Genomic DNA, 19,041 nt, shown 5'->3' with positions numbered 1-19,041 from the left:
AGTTGGTATCTCACTGAAAGAGGAAGAAAAACCTCACCAGAGCTGGAAAGTGGCAGCAAAGTCAGCCAGGGTCTCACGAGGCTCCTCTGCAGGACCCTCCAGCTGCAGGAAGGCATTTACTGACCTGCCACCACCTTGGCAGAAGGAAGAGCAGTATTATTTATGGGTTTTTTAATGAGCACACTGAGGAATCCTTGCAAAACCTTGAGAAGCCTGTGTCAGGGAGGGGCTGCCCTTTTAAATGAGCTCATTTAAGCCGGATATATGACTAATTAGCAGGGTAGAGGTGACAGCTCTCAGGCTGGGGAATCAGGCAGCATGCACAGTCGTGTTTACCTCCACAGAGCCCACAGCGGCTGGCTGGCCGGGAGGGGCAAGGACTCAGGTTAGTCATTTGAGTTATTTGGAGCAAGAAACCCCTCCCTGCCCCAGGAAAGCTGCAATCCCGCTCCCAGGGGTAAATCTGTAGAAATAAGTGAAGCTTTCTGAGGGCAGCAGATTTCCTTGGAACACTCCGGCTGCCTACTCCCCCATTTGGGCTGACATTTGGTGGCAGGGGTTATCTTTTGGGTGGAGAAGATGGATCCACACAGATCCTCCTGCCCAAACCCCTCTGCTCGCTGCATCCCAGAGGCGCCCAGTCCGGTGCTATGACCCTGGTAAAAAACAGCACACTAAAATGGGTTACTCAATCTTAATGTTTTAATTGACTTGAGCAGAAGACATGGTTTCCATAGCAATGGGCCGCCAGCCCCAATTCGTACAAAATCAGAGTTAAAAAAAATAAAAGCACCAAAACCTTTAAAAAACCCCCAAAACGGGCATTTATGAAAAATAAAAAAAATACAAAAGCGCCTCTGCCAGTTCACACTCTTCCTGCCTCCTGGAATTTCTTAAACAGAAGTTCATCAGCCCGAAGGGTGAAGGTCAAAGCCCGTTTCTGGTAGTACATGGAGTCCATCGCCAGGTTGTCAATCACGTCTGCCAGGAGATGGGCTCTCTCAACGGAGCTGCCTGGGGCATCATAGCTCAGGGCAGTGAAATGCACGTGCAGGTGGTAGTAGGAGGGTTGGTAATGCAGGTAGATACGCAACTGGGATCCAGGCACGCCGAAGTGCTTCACTACAGCCTCCTAAGGAAAAAAAAGAAATTAAAACACAGGTCAGGACTAGCAACACGCCGCGAGGGCAGGGGGCAGCTGGGGGCAGGTGGCGCGTGGACAGACAGACCTTGCAATAGATGGAAAGGAGCATCCCCGGATGGCACGAAAGGCAGAGAGAAAGGCAGAAGCGATTTCTGCTTCCTCCATCCTCACAGCAAGGGAGAGGGGAACATTGGGAAGGACAGAACTCTTCCCTATCCTCCGTTTCAGCCTCCGCAGGGATGGAGCGATGCCTCCGGCTGCCCCACTTTTCTCCCTCCATGATGGGACGTGCTCTCTGCTCATATCATTTTCCCTTCCACCCTTATCGCTTCGGCTCGCTCGGCAAGTTACGGGGATCCTGTTACCAGCCAGTGTAATTAAAACTATAAACAGCAACGGCGAACTCCGGCATGCTGGCTTGGTCCACTGCTCAGCGCACTGCAATCCCCTGACTAATCTCTTAATTAATCTCCGCTTTCCCCCGTGCAATTAACTTTCCAAATTTCTAGCACAGTGAAGGAAAGAGAAGCTATCACGCATCCATCTACCAAGCACGCCCCATCACAGGGCTGGAAAAAACTCATCAGCCGGTGAAAACGGTCAAGGAGTTGGGAAGGAAGTTACCAATATGGGGAGGACGGGGCTCAACTCCTGCCACTCACTACTAACGGAGAAATATCGAGCATCTCTGAAGCACCGTGAACACAGCATGTCCTTCCAACGCCCCAGGGGAAGGTGCGGACAGAGCAGCAGGGACCAGGGTCTCCGGGCAGAGATGCTAGAATGGGCAGCGCAGCCCCAGTTCGTGACGTATTGTCATCTCTCGGTTACTGGTCCCCACGCAGATGCTGGAGAATGCAGGCAGCGACCCTGCGGCAGGCAGGACGTGCTCTCCCTGGACAGGACAGCAGCGTCGGACCAGCCTTGCGCTTACCTTGCCTTCTTGCAAGATGTTCCTCAGCAGCGGGATGTCCTCAGCGGTGAGGTCCCGAAGTGACTTGACCTCCCGGCGGTGAATGAGGGCTATCAGGTAGAGGTCATCCAGCTGAACAGAGAGAGACGGTAGACGGTGACGAAGGTGACCGCAGAAAGAGCGGATGGAGGCACGAGCACTTTGGACCTGACACACCAACCACAGCTTTCCAGGCTGTGTTATAAGGGGCCACCTGCCATCGTGTTTAACACACGCCCAAGCTGGGTTGAATCCAGTATGAATCTCCCAGTACGAGATGCGCTCATCCACAAACCCACTGCACCTCAAAGCAACATTTCTGGACAAATTGGGTTTTGTCCAGGAATAAGCAGAAGAGGACAGCTTCACCCCAACTGATAAACAGTGGGATCACAAATATCTTGTCAGCCTTAAAGGCAGATCGATTGATCAACTCTTTTCTACCATAAACACAGCACTTGCTGTTGCCCTTACATGTTCACAACGTCTCCCTGAGCACCTCCAAAACGTTGTCCCAGTGCAGATTGAGGCTGGCAGAAAAGGTGCGGGCACCCACCCTGCTACGCGGGGGAAACTGAGGCCCGAGCCCAAGAGGCTGCAGGGTCTGCCAGCAACCCCCACGCGCAGATGCCACACTGAGCACGGCCTTTTCTGCAGAGCAAGCAAAAGGTTTATCTCCACGCTCAGATGAGGATTTACAGTGAATCACAGTGGCCAAAACTGCAACTGTAGATTTTTCCCGAGTGAAAAGCTTCCTATATTTCCACTGTGCAAATAGCCGGCCACTTTCCAGTTGTGCCAGTTCTATAAATAACTATTTTCAAGACCTAATCGGTCACTGGACAACCCCAGTGCAGTAAAATACAGCCATTCAGCAGCTCTCAGCCAGACCTTTGGCATCTCCCGAAGCACTTACCGAATTCAATGTTTAACAAGATGTACAGTCGTGGATCATTACACTTAAAAAAAAAAACCAAACCCAAAACCCAAAAAAACCCCCGTCTCCTTCAGCTCAGTTAGTGGCTTTCTAATATAAACACTGCAAAGCAAAGGGTTTAGATATGCGAGACCCAGCAGATCTTTTCAAGGCTGTGAGAAACCCATCTGGCTATTTGGAAACAGATGCTTGTGCCAAAAGATGCTCTCAGAACCCTGTCTCGGGGCTCTCGAAACATGAAGCTGCTATTTGCACCCAGCCAGCACAGCGATGCTCGTGGTTCAGTTTGATTCCCAAAGCAGCCTGTGCACAGCTCCGGAAAAAGACAGCGTATCAGCTTGTTCTCTTTGGATCAGGGCTGGCTGGCGGGAGGAAAAGCAAACATCTCTTCTCCTTAGAACAACATCTGCATGTTGCTGTTTGAAACAAATAAGCCTGTTGCTAAAAAGGCCTTGAATGATGTCATGCCGGGCATCATTTCAGGCAACGCCTCAGGGCTCCTGCGGGTTTGAAACCAACTCAAAAGAAGTGGAGGGAAAAAAAAAAAACCCAACAAAAAAAAAAACAACCAACCCCCCCCCAATTTTTAAAAAATTAAAAAAAAAACAAAAAAAAAACAACCCAACCCCAAAAAACACCAAAACCAAGAAACCAACTCAAACCACTATCAAGGTTGGGCAGCAGGAGCTGATGTGGCACCCAGAAAAAGTTGAGGCCAGCAGCAAGTGTGCCGACTTCACGATGCAAATGAGAAATCTTTCTCCCGTCCATCAGCCTGAAATAATTACAGGTGAATTCGCAGCATTTGTGGGCAAGGTGCTAAGCTAGTGCAAGGCAATGCCGTTGAAGGGACTTCTAAGGGGAGGCTCGGAGAGTCCTGCTGGGACCTCTGTCTCACTTCCCTAATTTAATTTAGTAGCCTTGCCTGTTTGGTGGGATGCGGCAGAAGGAACCGGTGCTTATGGGCAGCCCCGGGGCTGCTACGATCAGCTCTGGCTCAGCGTCACCCACAGCCAAGAAGAAATTCCTTGGCTCAAAGGCAGAAGTCGACAGCCCTTGCTGGGATGCTGGCTGGCCTGCCTGGGAAAGAGACAGGCAAAGCAAGGCAAAGGTCCCAGATAACCCTGGGGATGACGGCTCTCTTGTTGCAGCCGTTGGGAAGAAATCAAGAAGATCCTGTTCAGCACACCAAGAGGCAACAGCAGCATGGGGAAACCTCCCCTAAAGACAAATCCTACCATTTAAGCACTCCCTGCCCATGCTAGCTGCAAGATGTGAATACAACAGGTCTCTAGAGAAAGCTAAAGCACATTTTTTAGCCTGCCTCCAATCCTGATGCGAGTTGCAAAGCTTGGTTGCAGCGAGCGAGGATTTACACCGAGGCTTTGCTCGAAGCGAGGAAAGGGGCAGCGTGCTGCACTTTTTAGGATCCCTAAATATTGCCACCCTGAAAGTAAAGGGCACTGAACGAGGCATGGTGGCATAAGCATGACTGCAAGCTTGCCGTGTATCACCTGCTTTGCAAAGTCTCTCCAGGAAGAAAGCCGTGCCTCCTGGAGAACAAGTGGAAATTCAAGCTTGGTTACCCCATCAAAGCTTGACAAGGGATTTCTGGAATAGCTGATGTGCAAGGAATTCACAGTGACCGCAGACTACCCTGCAGCAGTTTACTCACCTGTCCTCCCCAAGTCATTCCCACAGGCGACTCAGCACCAGACCAGGAATAGGTGTTCCCAGCACAGAAATACAGAATTGTGTTGCCCACAAGCAGGCTTGTGTTCCCCTTTTTTTTAGTTCCCATTTCTAAGTTTTAATCATACTGTAACTTTCCCCGCCATGACCTGTGGAAGCATTTTGAGGATCAGAAACACAAAGGGGACTTTTTTTTGACTCCACCAACTTCAAGGGGTGCACGTGTGGAGTTTCAACTCCCCAGGCACATCCCCAGAAGTACAGCACAAAAGGGAACCAGAGCCCAAGGAAATAATGAGCCACTCAATTTAAGATTACAGCCTGGGCTTAAAAACCTCTGCATTTCAATGAGTGGCCATTCCCACGCAGGGTTAAGCAGCTGCTCATAAGCTAACAACCATCTGTTTAATATTGCGTGGAGGAGAGTTAATGGCAGCAACGAAAGGACAACACATCTGCCCAGTCTGTGCCTGAAGTTGAGGCTTGCAAAAAAAAAAACCCAAACAAGTTCAGCAGGAACAAATACACAGCTGGATTTAGGTTCAAATACATCACCACAACATTTGGGCTAATACAGGAAAGAGAAAGCGAAGCTAATAAATAAATCACCCTGCAGCAGTGAGAACAGCCTGTGTTCTGCAGCATCCACAATTAGCACGTGATAAAAGGCCTGGCAATATCATCACTTAATGACAGTGTGAACAGGAAGGACACATTCCCCTACTAAAACTTTCATTAGCGTGCTATTAGTAGCACGAAAGTGGACATTTCCTCTGGATTACCTTCAGATAGGCAGCATCCCTTCAAAGGTAAGAGGAGCAAACGAACCTGGTTTTGATTCCACTTAAAATCTGGAACTAGAACAAAGCCATTGCAAGGATCTGGGTTTTCATGGATGATTCGATCAGCCTCAGCTTTCTTCTCCAGGATATTATACACCCACTGAAAGAGAAATATGCGATTTATAAACCAGCAGAGAAAAAAACCCCACACCTCAGACACATTCAGCCCAAGCTCATGGATTAGTGCACATTCCCCTCCAACTAGAATATAAAAAAAACCCCAACGACTTGATTTTAAGATGATCAAATAATTTCACAGCTGGTAACATTTGTAGTTAATTTTCCATAAAACACTCCAACAACAAACTCCAGGCTATTAGGAGCACTTCAGTGAAAAGATACGCCCCCCACCCCACTGCGTGGCACTGCACCGCCAGCTAGCTAAATTATTCAGGGATTTTTGTTTTTCCTCTCAAGCATTAAGAACTGGCCACAGCTGGAGATGAGGTATTGAACAGAGATGGTTTAGCCTAGTGTAGAAATAGCTGCATTTACCCCTAAGAGGATTTGGAGATAATTCTACCCGACGGGGTCTAGCAATACTCCAACCAGACCTGGCTGCTTTACATGGCCAGAGATGGAGCTGCTGCAAGCACTAAATACCCAGAGGGGCAGCAGCATCCCTCCTCCATGCTCCCACCGGCTGGCAATGGACAGGTACAGGCACTCAGACAGATCAGCCACCAGCACAAGCAACTCTGCGCACACCAGACCCCGGCGAGGAGGGCAGTGGTAGAAGCCAGCTCTTGTGGGGCTCAGCAGATGCCTCTTGCAGCACCGCGGGGCTGTTTGCACCTTTCTAACTCCCAGGCTGCACCGAAACATTTACAACTAGGTCTGGGAAGGGAACTTGGCTGATTTTTTTTTTCCCCTTTCAAAAAGGAAGGAGCAGATTGCTTGCAAGCCTGAGGTTGGATGCGGCTCCAGCTGCTGGCAGCCAGTGCTTGCGGGCAAATACAAAAGGCCCATGTTTTCTTGGGTAATGCTCATCTCTTGGTTTCCTGGCTGATTAGAAAACAGCTCGCCGCTCTCCTTCTTCTTCTATACTTAAAGCTTCAGCCTCCAGACTGCCTGTAATGTCTGCTCTGGTTATCCCCCCGCATTGCTCCTTCAAAGTGAAGCACCATCCAGAGAAGAGTTTTGGCTACAAAATGGAAGATACCAGGGATAAGTGACAGAGTAAGACCAACAGAAAGCATCTTTGCTTTTCCTGGCTCCCAACCTGATCTCGAGCATCCTTCTTTACACCTCAAAAGTGTACTCCACGCTCTAGCTTAAGTACTGGACTGCCAAGGGAGTCCCCAGCCAGGTCCCTAGAAGGTAAGACAAGGCAGCAGAAAATGGCTAGGGCTTAGGAGCTGAAAACGTCCTGAAACATCATTTTCCCCATCAAGTTAAGATATGAAACATTTTGATCGCACCAGGTGGGTAGTGAAGATGCAGCCAGTCTCACAGACACACTGAGCGAGCTGGGCCAGTGGATGCTGTGCACACCAGACACTCAAGATAAAAAGACAGCCCTTTGGGGGAACTCTGACAAGTTTAATTAATCTAATCAAAACTTAGGATCATTGTGAATGGACCTGAATATATCCCTTAGGGAGAAACCAACCTCTCCTCCCTTGATCTAGTTTTTGCTTAAATTTCTTCCTAGCAACAAGGTCTTAGAGAAGATTAGATTCTCAAAGCAGTTTTGGAAAGCACGGCACAAGATTGCTGTGCTCTGTGACCCTGGAAGAAAAGCAGAGCAGGAAGCTCAGCAGGAAATGAAAGTTTGCCCTTTTGGTTTTTTTTTTTTAATGCCTGCTCTTTTCACAAGTGCCAAGCTATCAGTGCCCTAAGTAAGTTCACCGATCAGATGAGCTGAATTTTAAACCCAACACTGCCTCATGTGATAGGCAGGTCATCAGCTGACTGCTCTTGCTGTTTCCAGCACAAGCCCAGCGAGGACAAAACATGTCCAGAGACTGGCACCACAATAAAACTATTATACTGAAAGCACCCACGCTTTGCATCCTCCAGCAGAAAACAGAAACGCCTCTGTAGTCCCCCAATATTTCTGTTACACTTCCCATTTCCCCTTCCGCTCATCAAAATCAGTTAAAGACAAGAAACGGCATTATCAAATCACAGAGGTCAAGGACTGACTGTGCTGACCATGATTTATCAGCAGATGCTCTTGATGGTCACCAGGAATATGTTTCCATGTACAGAAATCAGCTTGCAAGCAATTTGGTGGAAGAGGCAGAGAGCGAGAGCTCAAGCAACTTCTGGAGACAGCTGCTACACCAGGAAACTTAACAGCTTCTGGAGCAAAAGCACGGAGAAAACATTCGTGCAGGTTGCTGTCTGGTGGAAACACGCTCTTGTCTTTTTCTTCAGCTAATAAATGCCTTCTGTATGTTATTGGTGTTGCAGCCTGGCTGCCGGCGAGAAAGCTGAACAATGGAGCAAAGAAAAGCAGGCGGGCAAGGAGTAATGGAGCGTGCACTGCAGCTTGCAAGGTGCCTTCTGGTACAAGTCGCAGAAAGCAGGATTCACCTTCATCTGCAAGCAATTAGAAAACGGACATTGCAACAGTGAGCCCTGTTAACTGTTCTGCTGCTGTTTACAGCCGCAGGAAAGAGGTGTGGGGGACACCCAAGGCCTGTGGTTGGTTGGTTTTTGTGGTTTATTTTTAACGGAAAGCCTCAGCAGACCCAGAATCTATTTTATTCCCCCATTCTGCACAGGCTGGCATAAACTGGTCCCTACAGACTTGCATTCCTTTGGTCTCTAAAGGAGAAAGATAGGGAGAAGAATGGTCAAAAGGGATGTAAAACAGGAAAAAAGTCCACTGCTGCTGCCTGGGGCAAAAAGGACACTAAAAGTACAGCTTCGCTATGTGGAATACGGACCAAAGGGCCTAACGGCAGAGGAGCTGTAGGCAAAGCCCGAGGAGTGAATTGCAATGCAGGAATCCAAGAGCAATCTGAGCCTTCCCATTTCCACAACACCCAAGAGACTCCTAAAAAGCCTAGTAAACGGCACCAACGCCCAGGGACCCACCCTCAGAAAGGAGGAAGAACACCCCAGCACAGAAAGTCTCCATAAACCTTGGGAAAGGCAACTTTGGGTACATCTCCAAGGCAAGTGTTTTTCTGCAAAGATAGAGAAGGATGCCCCAGAGGAAAGAAAGACGGGGACGCCGGGGAAGTTTAGGGGAAAGAAAGCCCTGTTTAGCATCACTGAGCTTACCCCAAAGATCAAACAGCCTCAAGAAAGCACAATAGATAAGGGGATGCGTTCAGCAAAGCAGGCAGCATCACAACCCAGGACCAGCAAAAATAATCTGCAGCCCGTCGTGTTTGAGAAACGGGCTGCCCAGCCAGATGAGAGGGTGCAGTACCGCGGAGCTGACAACATGCTGATGGAACAACCAACAGGGACACGGGGGCAAAGTGCTCCCGACTCTTCTGCCTCCAACCTGGGCTTCAGAGGAGACATTTGACAGCCCAGCATGTTGATGAAGGAGACCAAAGACATCTGTCTCTGCAGAGGGTAAGCAGTGGTACCCATACCTGGATGCTGAAGCTCTGGGACTGGATGAAGGGCAGCGTTATGTTCTTGTAATCCTCCCAGGTTTCACGGATGAGGTGCACTTCTTGACGAAGGTATTTCTGAAGGTGTTTCTCCGTGGCGGGGTACACTACTGTGGTTTTTATCTCTAGAAATAAACACATTTACTGAGTTATCACAGATGAAACCCACGTTACTTCCTTCAGTCCCCGATAAATCTGTTTTCCCTTCCAATAAATGCCACACTAACACGTTTTGAAAAGATACCGCTAAAATAGCGGGGTAGGGGAGAATGGACATGGAAAGCAAACAAGTGCTTTAACCTCCCAGGTTGCTGCTGCTGCTTTTCTCGAAGAAGGATAACCCAACAACACAGCCAGGGCCTGTCCTTCCAGTTCAGGTGGAGGAGTTTGCTGTCTGAAGGGTTTTTTTTCCCCACGCTCACTCTTTCAGGCATATCAGCAACATCGGGGCAGAGCTGGGGCTCCCAGGGAAGAGTTCATGTGCAGTCAACAACCAGGAGAGAAACACAACCCCAGGGGCAGACACGCATCTTACTCATACTCAAATCTGAAGCTCATGGGACGTTACCGAGCGAGCACCCAGCAACTTTCTCCAGCCATGAAACCAGACATCGCGTGAGCCGCAAGCAGCAGGGCCAGCATGAGCAGCAGCTCCTTCCAGCTCCTCTCAGCCGTCAGGATGCTGGGCCAAGTGCAGGAGACAAAGAGGTCAAGGGCACAGGGATGGATCCAGAGCAAACAATGCCGGCTGATGGGTTAACATGGCACAGGACAAGCTGAAGGAAGAGGGCTGGGCGATCCCCCTGCACCAGCCAACAAAGAAAGAGCATTTAGCTGCTTGCTCTAGCAAAAGGAAAATAATTTCTGTTTACCTTGAGATTAAAACCTTGCTGCGTAATTTCTGTGGCATTAAACAGGATGCAAACGTGCATTTCGCCAACCTGGCAGCTTTGACCTTGGCAGCAGTAAATCTTACCCACAGCAGTAAAACAGTCGGAAAATAACCGTTTTCGGCTGAGATTAGATGCGCGATACGGAGCCTGCCACAACTCTGAGGGCACCAGCGGTGCCTCCGCCTTCCCAGCTGACAGAGAGCTGCTATAAAACTTAACACAGCAAGGAGAAAAAACCCCGTGAGCCTGGACAAACCCTGAGCAGATCACACCGAAGCAAGTGGCTGGGGCACTGCAAACACTGCAGCTTGTGCCCAAGGTCTGCCACGGTCACAAAAGCCATGGGCTGTACACTCACCAGGGTACCAAACAGTCATGCTTCACACTTTATATACGTATATATGCTAGCCAGACACCGAATATAAATAACTATTTGTTCCTAAAGCCAGGATTTAGGGTGTGGGGTTGGGTTTTTTTTCTGGTTTCTTTCTTTTTTGTTGTTGGTTTTTGGTTGGTTTTTTTGGTTTGCTTTTTTCTGGGTGGTTTTGGGGGGTTTTTTTGGTTTTTTTTGGTTTTTTTTTTTTTTAAGATCAGCGCTGCACAAGCTGGGAGACTCTGCCTTTTCATTTCATGCCAAACTCAGCTTAATGAAATCCACAGGAAAATGCTGGTAACATGAAATATGAAAATGCAAACCACAAGGGCAGTCTGGTCTGATTCCCACCATACACATGTTCAAACAAGGTTGTTTTCCAGGACTCGATTAGCACTTCTAGTGGGATGATGTAATAGCAAAAAAAGAAAACAAGAAAAAGACAAGGCTGTAGCTCCTTCACTCCTCACTTAAAAAGAGCAGCAAAGCACTGGGGAGAAAACAAAAAAGCAAAAGATAAGGAAATACTATGTCCAGCCTCAGGCTGACACTTCCACATTTTAACTTTATACCCCAAAACAAGAGCAGGGACCGCAGCAGAAACCCCTCCATGCTGGGGGTGGTGATCACCACAATCCATGCACTGGCTGGGATGGGGTTGCAGAGGACCCTTCATGGCTTCCCCAGCACCTCTCCAGTTTGGGAAGTGGCTGCTGATGGTGGAGAGAGCCACTTAAGATACTTTAAAGCCTAGCATAAGATCAGAGAAATCCTTAATATGCAGCTGCGGTTGAGCAGCAGATGTTTGGAAGAGGAGGGGGGAGAGGTGGTGGTTCACTAATGATTATTTCCCTTCTAGAGATCTCATCAACCCTGAAACGCCCCAGCAATGCTAATTAGCATAAATCAATACAACCAGAGAAGCTGTTTGATAAATGTTCAGAGCCTGACTATCTTCAGGAGCCCGTGCATGGGATGCAAAGTCACAGCTAATGCTGGGCTCGGCCGCAGGAAACATCCACGGCAAGACCGGGCTCGCCACAAAGTCTTTCCATTGCTGGCGACTGGCCGCGTTCATGCTCCATTTTAAAAGCCGCCCTGCTCCTGGCAGGTTCCACGTGCATTAAAGCATCACGTATGCCGTGAGGCAGCCGAAACCTACCCTGGCCTGGAACTGGGGCTAAAGAACCGCTGGACACGTGATGTGGGTTTTTGAACTCACTGAAGGGTCAGGGATTGTCTCCGCTCACGTCTGAGTCACATCAGCCGGCATGTTCCTGAACACCAGCCCAGGGATGCCAAGAAACGCCTGTGGTTTATTCTGGAAGTCAGGACTGACCATCAATTAACTGGAGGTTATAAAAAAGGAGGTTTAATTGAAGGAACCCAGATAAGCAGGAGGCAGAGGTACTGCGATGGCAGAGAACAACCGATCAGGCAGTTCACCCTACGAAGGGTGTTTGAGGGGATACACCGCACCGTTGCTTCCCTGCCCAGGAGAAAAGGAAGCTTGGATCGACCAGAAACAGAACGACTTCTCCCCTCTCCTGCTAAAAACGAGAGCAAAGAAACAACCCAAGACACAAAAAACAAAACCAAAACAGCACCTCAGTTTGGGGAACTTATAGAGAAAAGGGCTGAAAGCAGCTGTCGCCAAGAGGAGAGGATGAAACACGTTACCCCATGCTCCCTGCAGCGCAAGACAGCTACCCGTCGCAGATGGGAAGGAGGAAGAGAGCGCTCATGCCCGTAGGAAAGTACACTACAGGCTCACTAGCGATGCCTCGTCCCCTTTCGCACTGCGCTGTCCCCAGGCTCTGCCAAAATCCCCCTCCAGCTTGGCACATCAAATTTCAAACTGATGCAAATGGCGTTGCCACTCATCCCACTCAGCAACATTAAAATGGACCACTGTAGTTTTGTTTTAAATAGATTTAAACATGCCGGGGAGCCGAAAGAAGCACGCAGGGCAGGAACAACCCGTTTCTACTTTTGGGCAGGAGTGCTTTTTCCTCCCTTTGCTAGTAGGAAGCTGAGCTTTGGCTTGTAATCTGCCTAGTCAACTCAACTGTCAGGTGCAGGAAGATGCCAAGCCCAGGAAATGGCAGACAAAGCCACATTTGCACTCTTTCAAGTTTTCTTTTCCTCTGCAAGCCTCTCTCCTGCTGCATACAGCTCTGCACTGTCTTCCCATTTTCAGGTATCTCCTTCGATGCAGCCCTAACTAAATATAATGATGCACAACCCCCCTTCTCCTGCTGTATTAACATAGTTTATTTAGTTTTATGATCACAACTGCACAGCAGTCACAAGGGAACACCTAATTTTAACCCACCCCCAACCAGATACAATCACGGCTTTGCCTCAGACATCTCGGGCTCTCGTTACTGAACAAAATAAAAGCACAAAAGAAAAGGATAAAGCTTGCAAGAGCTCACAGTCTCCAAGGCCAGCACATGCCAGGGCAAGCCAAGCGTGCTGCTGGAGACTTCTGCCATGGCTGTCTGGCCCCTGGTTCTCACCCAAGGAGGACTTGGTGGGCTCTAGCTGCAACAGCCACGGCAAAGAGGAAATTTGCAGCTTTCCAACCCCCAAAAACCAGAGCAAAGCATGGCAATACCTCCCACTGTCCCACAAACCACCCCATGCACTCCTACTGCTTCAGGCTCCAGCTTTTTCTTTAAAGTGTAAATGCAAAGAGTTTTCTTCGCTGGGCAAGCCCCACACGAGGGCAGAGCGTGGAAATGCCGGGAGACGAACCAGCCTTCCCAGAGCAGCTCATGCAAGTTTCTCCAGCTCCTCACTGCCTGAAACCAGATGCTTTTTGGGCTCGGGAAGGCAGGGATATGTATCACTTCCTGCATGACTGAATACTTTCCTTCCACGCTCTCCCATTTCTCCCACAATTTCTCCACCCTGTGTTGGAGAGATGGAGCCGGAGCATCTCCCGATGTGCTCGTTTTCAGACGTTTTTAATAAGCTTCAACATGCAGCACAGGGATGAGCCATGCCCAGTGAGTAAAGACTCCTTAAAGGACTGATAAGAGCCCTTAAATTACACCAGCACAGCTTTGGTACTGTGAAACATGACATCCCTCAGCAGCCAGGCAAGAGGAGGCTGCTTTTTGCTGGAAACAGCAAGCTCTCCTTGCTAAATGGATGTGAGCATCACCAGGAGCTGGATGTTATCGGGGAACGTGTTGATTGAACCATCTGGCTTTTGCAATTAAGCCTTTGGCAGCAGGAAAATCTTTCCCCTGCTATGAAAGCAGCCCTTCCTCTCCCTGCAAGGGAGAGTCCCAGAGCTGGGGTTTCCTCCACCAGTATCTCACACCTCTAGGCATAAGCTGCCTCTCAAATCTAGGTAACATCCAACAACTGGCCTTAAAATAAGTTACACACACCTGCCTTCGCCAGTAGCAGAGCAGCTACTATCGGAGGGCATGCTCTCTGACACTGCTCCTCCTAGCAAACTCATTCACAAACTTCCTTCTCCTTACTCGGATGGTTTGGGTTGCCCTTTAGGCAAACTCTGACTGTTATTAAACTGGTTTGCAAATGTTATTTCCCATTTTAGCCTTGACATGTCTCTCCTAGTGGCCAGTAAAACTGACAAGCCAAGCAAGACACGGATGAGGTCCTCTTTCTGACCAGCACCATCTTCACACGTCCCCACAGCAGTATGCTCCCAGCCCTAAAAAATCTCATCTTTAAGCAGCAGCAGAGTGAAATTCCTCTTCCCAGGAGAGAGGGGAGTCATTTGCTCAGGTAATGTGCTTCTTTTGGCCTCCCTTTCTCTGCCTTCACCACACAAACAAAGTGTGACTGGCCCAGCCTTGCAGGCTCTTTTACCACCAAGACAAAACAAGCTTTCATCGCATAGGGCCTGTGTTAGCTTGACTCCACAGCGGGAACAGCATCCGACTCACTTAAACGAGGAGGCGGGGAGAGGGTGAAGAAAATACCCACTTTCAGCTATCAAGAAACTCCACCTGAATGAAGAGCCCCCCCGGGGACTTCAGACCACAAAGGTGGCATTGCAAAATACACTTCAAAAAAGCAGAGGGAGCTGGAGGCAGCTCCTCACGCCATCAACGCGAGTCACTTGCAGTTATGATTTCCTCGGTCTGGAGGTTTATCCTACCTTCAGCCTACCTTCAGAAAGTGAGAAGCTGAGTGTTGGGGGGCTTAGCCACCTGGGATGCTGTGAAATCCCCAGGGTGAATTCCTCTTCTGCATAACACTGTGACCCAGGGCTTTTTGGAGGAACTGCTTAATGCCAAAGTCTGACCTTTTCTGCAAAATACTTTTACTGCATCATGTTAACCAGGTGTAAACCTGCAAGTGCCAGGAGATAAAACCCTGTATCTCTCTAACCCTGCAACCAAGAGGCTGAGATAGACCTGGTGTGAGGGCTTGCTGGGTCTCCACATGATCACTTGACATCCTGGCATTTCTCACAGGCCCTGACATTGTCTGCAGCCTTACAGGAAATTTCTCCTTTGTGTTAGGTTTATGAGCTGCATTCCTCGTATTGACTCCCTCCTTGGGCCATGACTGAGCTCAAAAGGACAATTTCCTTCCCCTCCTGACATACGTGACATTTCCTGTAGTGCCAGCCCAGCTGCCTGCCAGCAGCTCACACAACATGCCCACAAAACCAGCTATTCGGTGACAAATTGCTTCGAAGAAAGAAGCCTCCTTGCTCACCGCTCAGAGCTGGGGAGCCTGAAGAGCAGCGCCGGGGTCCACAGCCCCCTCCTGATCTCCTGCTTGGGGCTGCCCAACATCCAGAGCAAGCACAGCAGTGCCAAGGAGAGGGGTGGGAAGCAAAGATGCACCACTGGGTAATGTTTCTGCAAAAACCTACCTTTTCAAGGCAATTTTAAAAGTAATTAAAAAGATAAACTTCAGCAGAAGGAAGCCAGAGGCTTTTTTCCCATTCAAACCTGCAAGAGAAACTGCACACTCATCCAAAAGCACAGCAGGTTTGGTCCAGCCATACATGAACAAACAGCATGGCTCTGTGGGGCAGAGTCACAGCACAGAGGACACACCAAACAGAAACAACCCGAGCGAGGATTTAGTTTAATGAAGCTCCAGAAACAGGACATGAGAAGACCCAGATTCACCTGGTTTTGCTCCAGTCTCTCAGAAAAAGCAGGACCTGGCACAGCACTGACAGAGACCGGCGACCCTTTAACAGCCTTTTCACCCCAGTGTGGGGTTTCGCACCTGGCATAAATCTTAAATAAAATAAAAAATTTTGCTATCAGAGTAATGCTGGAGTTACACATCGCTGCAGCAAAGCTCTACAAGGAAGTCAAATGCCAGCACCGCTGGCAGGGCTGCAGCTGGAGAGAGGCCCAGGGGATTTTAGTCTTGCAATGCCACCTCGTGGGAATCACTGCCAGTCGCTGCAGGCATTGAATGCAGCAGGCACCCAAGCAGGAGTCTTTCTGGTCGCTGAAGCATAGCCTTAACGTCTTCCCACGCAAGGCATCCGCAACAACCATGGTGTCGCGGTGTTTTCCCGCCATTGAAATGTGGCATTGCAACCCTGAAACCTCCGATTTCGAGTCCTCGACAGGACAAGAGGAGCTTTGCACAAATCGCAAGCTCCCAAAGCCAAACAGTGCTTCTTCCTACACCACGGAAACAGCACTAAAATAGGAGCATTTTCGGGAAGGCACATCAAACATTCTGAAAATTTAATTCGGGACTGCAACAACTTCTTACTTAAGGCTATCACTCCAATTAATTTTGACTCTGTTAAGCCTGTTTGGCTATCGTTGTGTTTGTGGAAGCGTCAACACATAATTAATCACCGCACTTCCAGAATTTAAACACATACCAGCATTAAATCGAAGTGCCCGGCCTGCCAAAAGAGCAGCCCTGCTTTCCAGCAGCAGCTGCACAGTGCCACAATCACAGGACACCTTTCCACCGTGACAAGAATCTGTCTTGCAGGATGACAGCCTTCCACTGAAGCTCTCCAACCTGCTCATCTGACCTCATCATACTCAGTTATTAATAGGGTTTCGTAACACACGGATGCGTGAAATCAGCGGGGAGAGGTTTGAAAGGCAGAGGCTGGGTGCCCATTTGCCCCAGGGACTCAAGGTTACCAGAATTTAAATCCGCCCTGCAAACATGCTAGCTGTTTGTCCTTACCAGGTGACATCAGGCAACAAAAATAAAGAGATGATACCCTGGAATGAGAAGAAGCTGACATGTGCTCTGCAGAGATTGTTTTCAAGGTAGACCTTATAGGGAGAGACAATATCTGAACTGACATCACTGAAAAAAGCCACACGGAAAGCTTTCAGACCCCCAAGCCCTTCTTCACCTTTAAATCAAGGCACAGGCAGATGATTGCAAGTAATCACGCAATGGCCATTTAATGGCCAGCCACTTATCAGCTGAGCTAGGTGCCCGACAGTGCAGGGAAAAGGGGGTGAAACAAGGCAGCGTGCAAAGCCTCAGGAGTAAGACGTTGCCTTCAGAGCAGCAACAATCCACCGTTCTCCCCACCTCAGCCAGGTCTGCTGCTGTCAGCCAAACCACGACCGGGTTGGCATGGTCAGATCCAGCAGCAGCACTTGCCTGTCTTGCTGCAACCTCCCCTCCAGAGCTGGCAGAAGCATACTGACTGGCATTCCAGCTATGACCACTGGTCCGCAGCTCAGCCACGGAGCAAGCCACCCTCCCGGGACACCCCCACATGAGGCTGAGAGTGCTCACCACTCAGCTCCGCGGGAGGATAGAGATGGTACGTGCTGTAAATGTCATTGCGCATCTGCAGGTCCAGCTTCGTGTGCTTCTTCAGCAGGTCTGATACCTTCTCCTCCTGGAAAGGAGTCTTTTCCAGGATGACTACGGCATCTGTTCCCTCTCCGGAGGCACTGGTCACCTGGAATAAGAACAGATAGAGCTGTCAGCAAACACAGACCCAGTGCTGGCTGGAGATTTTGAGGCCAGGACCTGAACGCCTCCACCCAGGGACCATGGCAGACACCTTGCAGCCCCTCAATCCTTGTGCACAAACTCCCTCCTAGTCCAGCCACCCACAGGGCAGCACCCATCCAAAAATAAAAGGCACATTTGCCCTGAAGCATGGCAGGAAGCTGCTCCCCATCAGGGAACACGAGTGGTTTTTTGGAGGAGCACAGGATGCGGACAACATCTCAGCCCATCTGCACGTCCCCAGATGCTCCCAGCACCTGCAGCTGTATTCCCGCTGACCCACATCACCGATTTCATCTCAGATACTCGCAAGTCGACACGGGGCCACTGACCGGGCAGTCGTAGGGTCAGGAAGAGGGCAGAGGCAGGCGCAGGGGTTTGCGTCATGGTTCAGGGAGCAAACCTAGTCTGTTTTGGGGCAGGGAGCACCACTGCTCTGGTCCAAGGAACCACAACCCAGATCCGGATGTGGCCTGGGCATGCTGGTTTTGGGAGACACCGGGTGCGGAGCACACCCCTAAATCGCTCCCGTCTGTACAGGACCCAGGCGAGGCCTCACTGAACACTGCCTGGGGAGAGAGCAAAGGGATTCACCCGGGGCTCCCAACCCAGCCACGCTCACAGGGCAGAGCGGGCAGGTCTGCGCCCGCTTCAGTGACCCACTGACCATCACCCCACTTCCCTGAGAGCAAAGCGGCGGCCTGAAACCTCCCCGTCCTCGCCGCCTGCTCGGACGCACGTCTCCAGGAGACAGAAGCCAAGGCGGCTGCGCTGCTCCCACGCCACGCTCAGCCCCTCCGGCCATAAAGGCTTCCAGCCTCCTGCCCCCCACACACTTTACCGGATTTGGGCAGCACCGGGCTGGAAAAGCGGATCTGGGGCTACACTTTGTTGAATAAGGAAGGGCTGAGGCCGGGCCGTAGCCCTGCGGAGAGGAGGGACCGGGGGGGGGGGGGGGGGGGGGGGACGGACACGGGACCGCGGGAGCCCCCGGCCACACCGAACCCGGCCGCGCCATACGGCGTCGGTGGGGGCGTGGCCCTTGTGGAGGGGGCGTGGCTTGCTGGCGGGGGCGTGGCCTGTCAGGAGCTTGCCGCCGCAGGGGCGTGGCTAACCCCTCAGCGGGGAAAATGGCGGCTGGCCTGACCGGGCCTGCCTGCCCCCCCCCCCGGCCCCGGTCCGGTACCTCCCCGTGCAGGAACACGGCCTTGTCCCTCGCCGACTCCCGCAGCACACGCCGCAGGCGCAGCTCCGCCAGGGGGAAGGGGGCGGTGACGGTCCCGCCGTGGGGCGCGGCCCCGGCCTCCTCCTCCTCCCGCTTCCTCTTCGGCCGCGGGCCCTCCGCCATCGCGCCCCTTCCCCTCACTGCGCCTGCGCGGCGGCGGCGCCGCAAAGAGAGGCGCGCACCCGGGCGCCGCGCGGGGATAGCTCCCCCTGGCGGCCTGGCGGTGCAGCGGGGCTCCATGCCCCCCCACCCCCAAGCCCCGGTCCCCTTGGGGCACAAGGAGAGTCAGGGGATCGACCCCAGCCCCACCTAAAAAGCTGCCTCTCCCCCACCTCACAGGAGCCCACATAGGGGGCAGGGATCAACACCCCCCCAGTTTGGGGTCTCACTGCCCACAGCTCCTTCCCGACATAAACCCACAAGCCCAGGGAGTATT

The 19,041-nt window shown here is 50.8% G+C and overlaps 1 protein-coding gene across 1 annotated transcript; it reads right to left on the bottom strand.

Annotated features, from left to right (window-relative positions):
• Nucleotides 1–684: 684 nt before the first annotated feature.
• DCPS (decapping enzyme, scavenger) lies at nt 685–18,954 on the bottom strand. Its single transcript, XM_052786306.1, is given in 8 exon segments — nt 685–1,132; nt 2,079–2,189; nt 5,554–5,667; nt 9,128–9,273; nt 17,159–17,327; nt 18,567–18,805; nt 18,808–18,867; nt 18,870–18,954. Coding segments are annotated over 8 exon segments (1,191 nt in total). The 3' UTR covers nt 685–865.
• Between the last annotated feature and the right edge of the window lie 87 nt (nt 18,955–19,041).

The sequence above is a fragment of the Harpia harpyja genome, chromosome 4 (genome assembly GCF_026419915.1).
Source record: "Harpia harpyja isolate bHarHar1 chromosome 4, bHarHar1 primary haplotype, whole genome shotgun sequence".
Classification (NCBI taxonomy): Eukaryota; Metazoa; Chordata; class Aves; order Accipitriformes; family Accipitridae; genus Harpia; species Harpia harpyja.
Note: the sequence above shows the minus strand (reverse complement) of the source record. Positions and strands in the feature narration are given on the sequence as shown.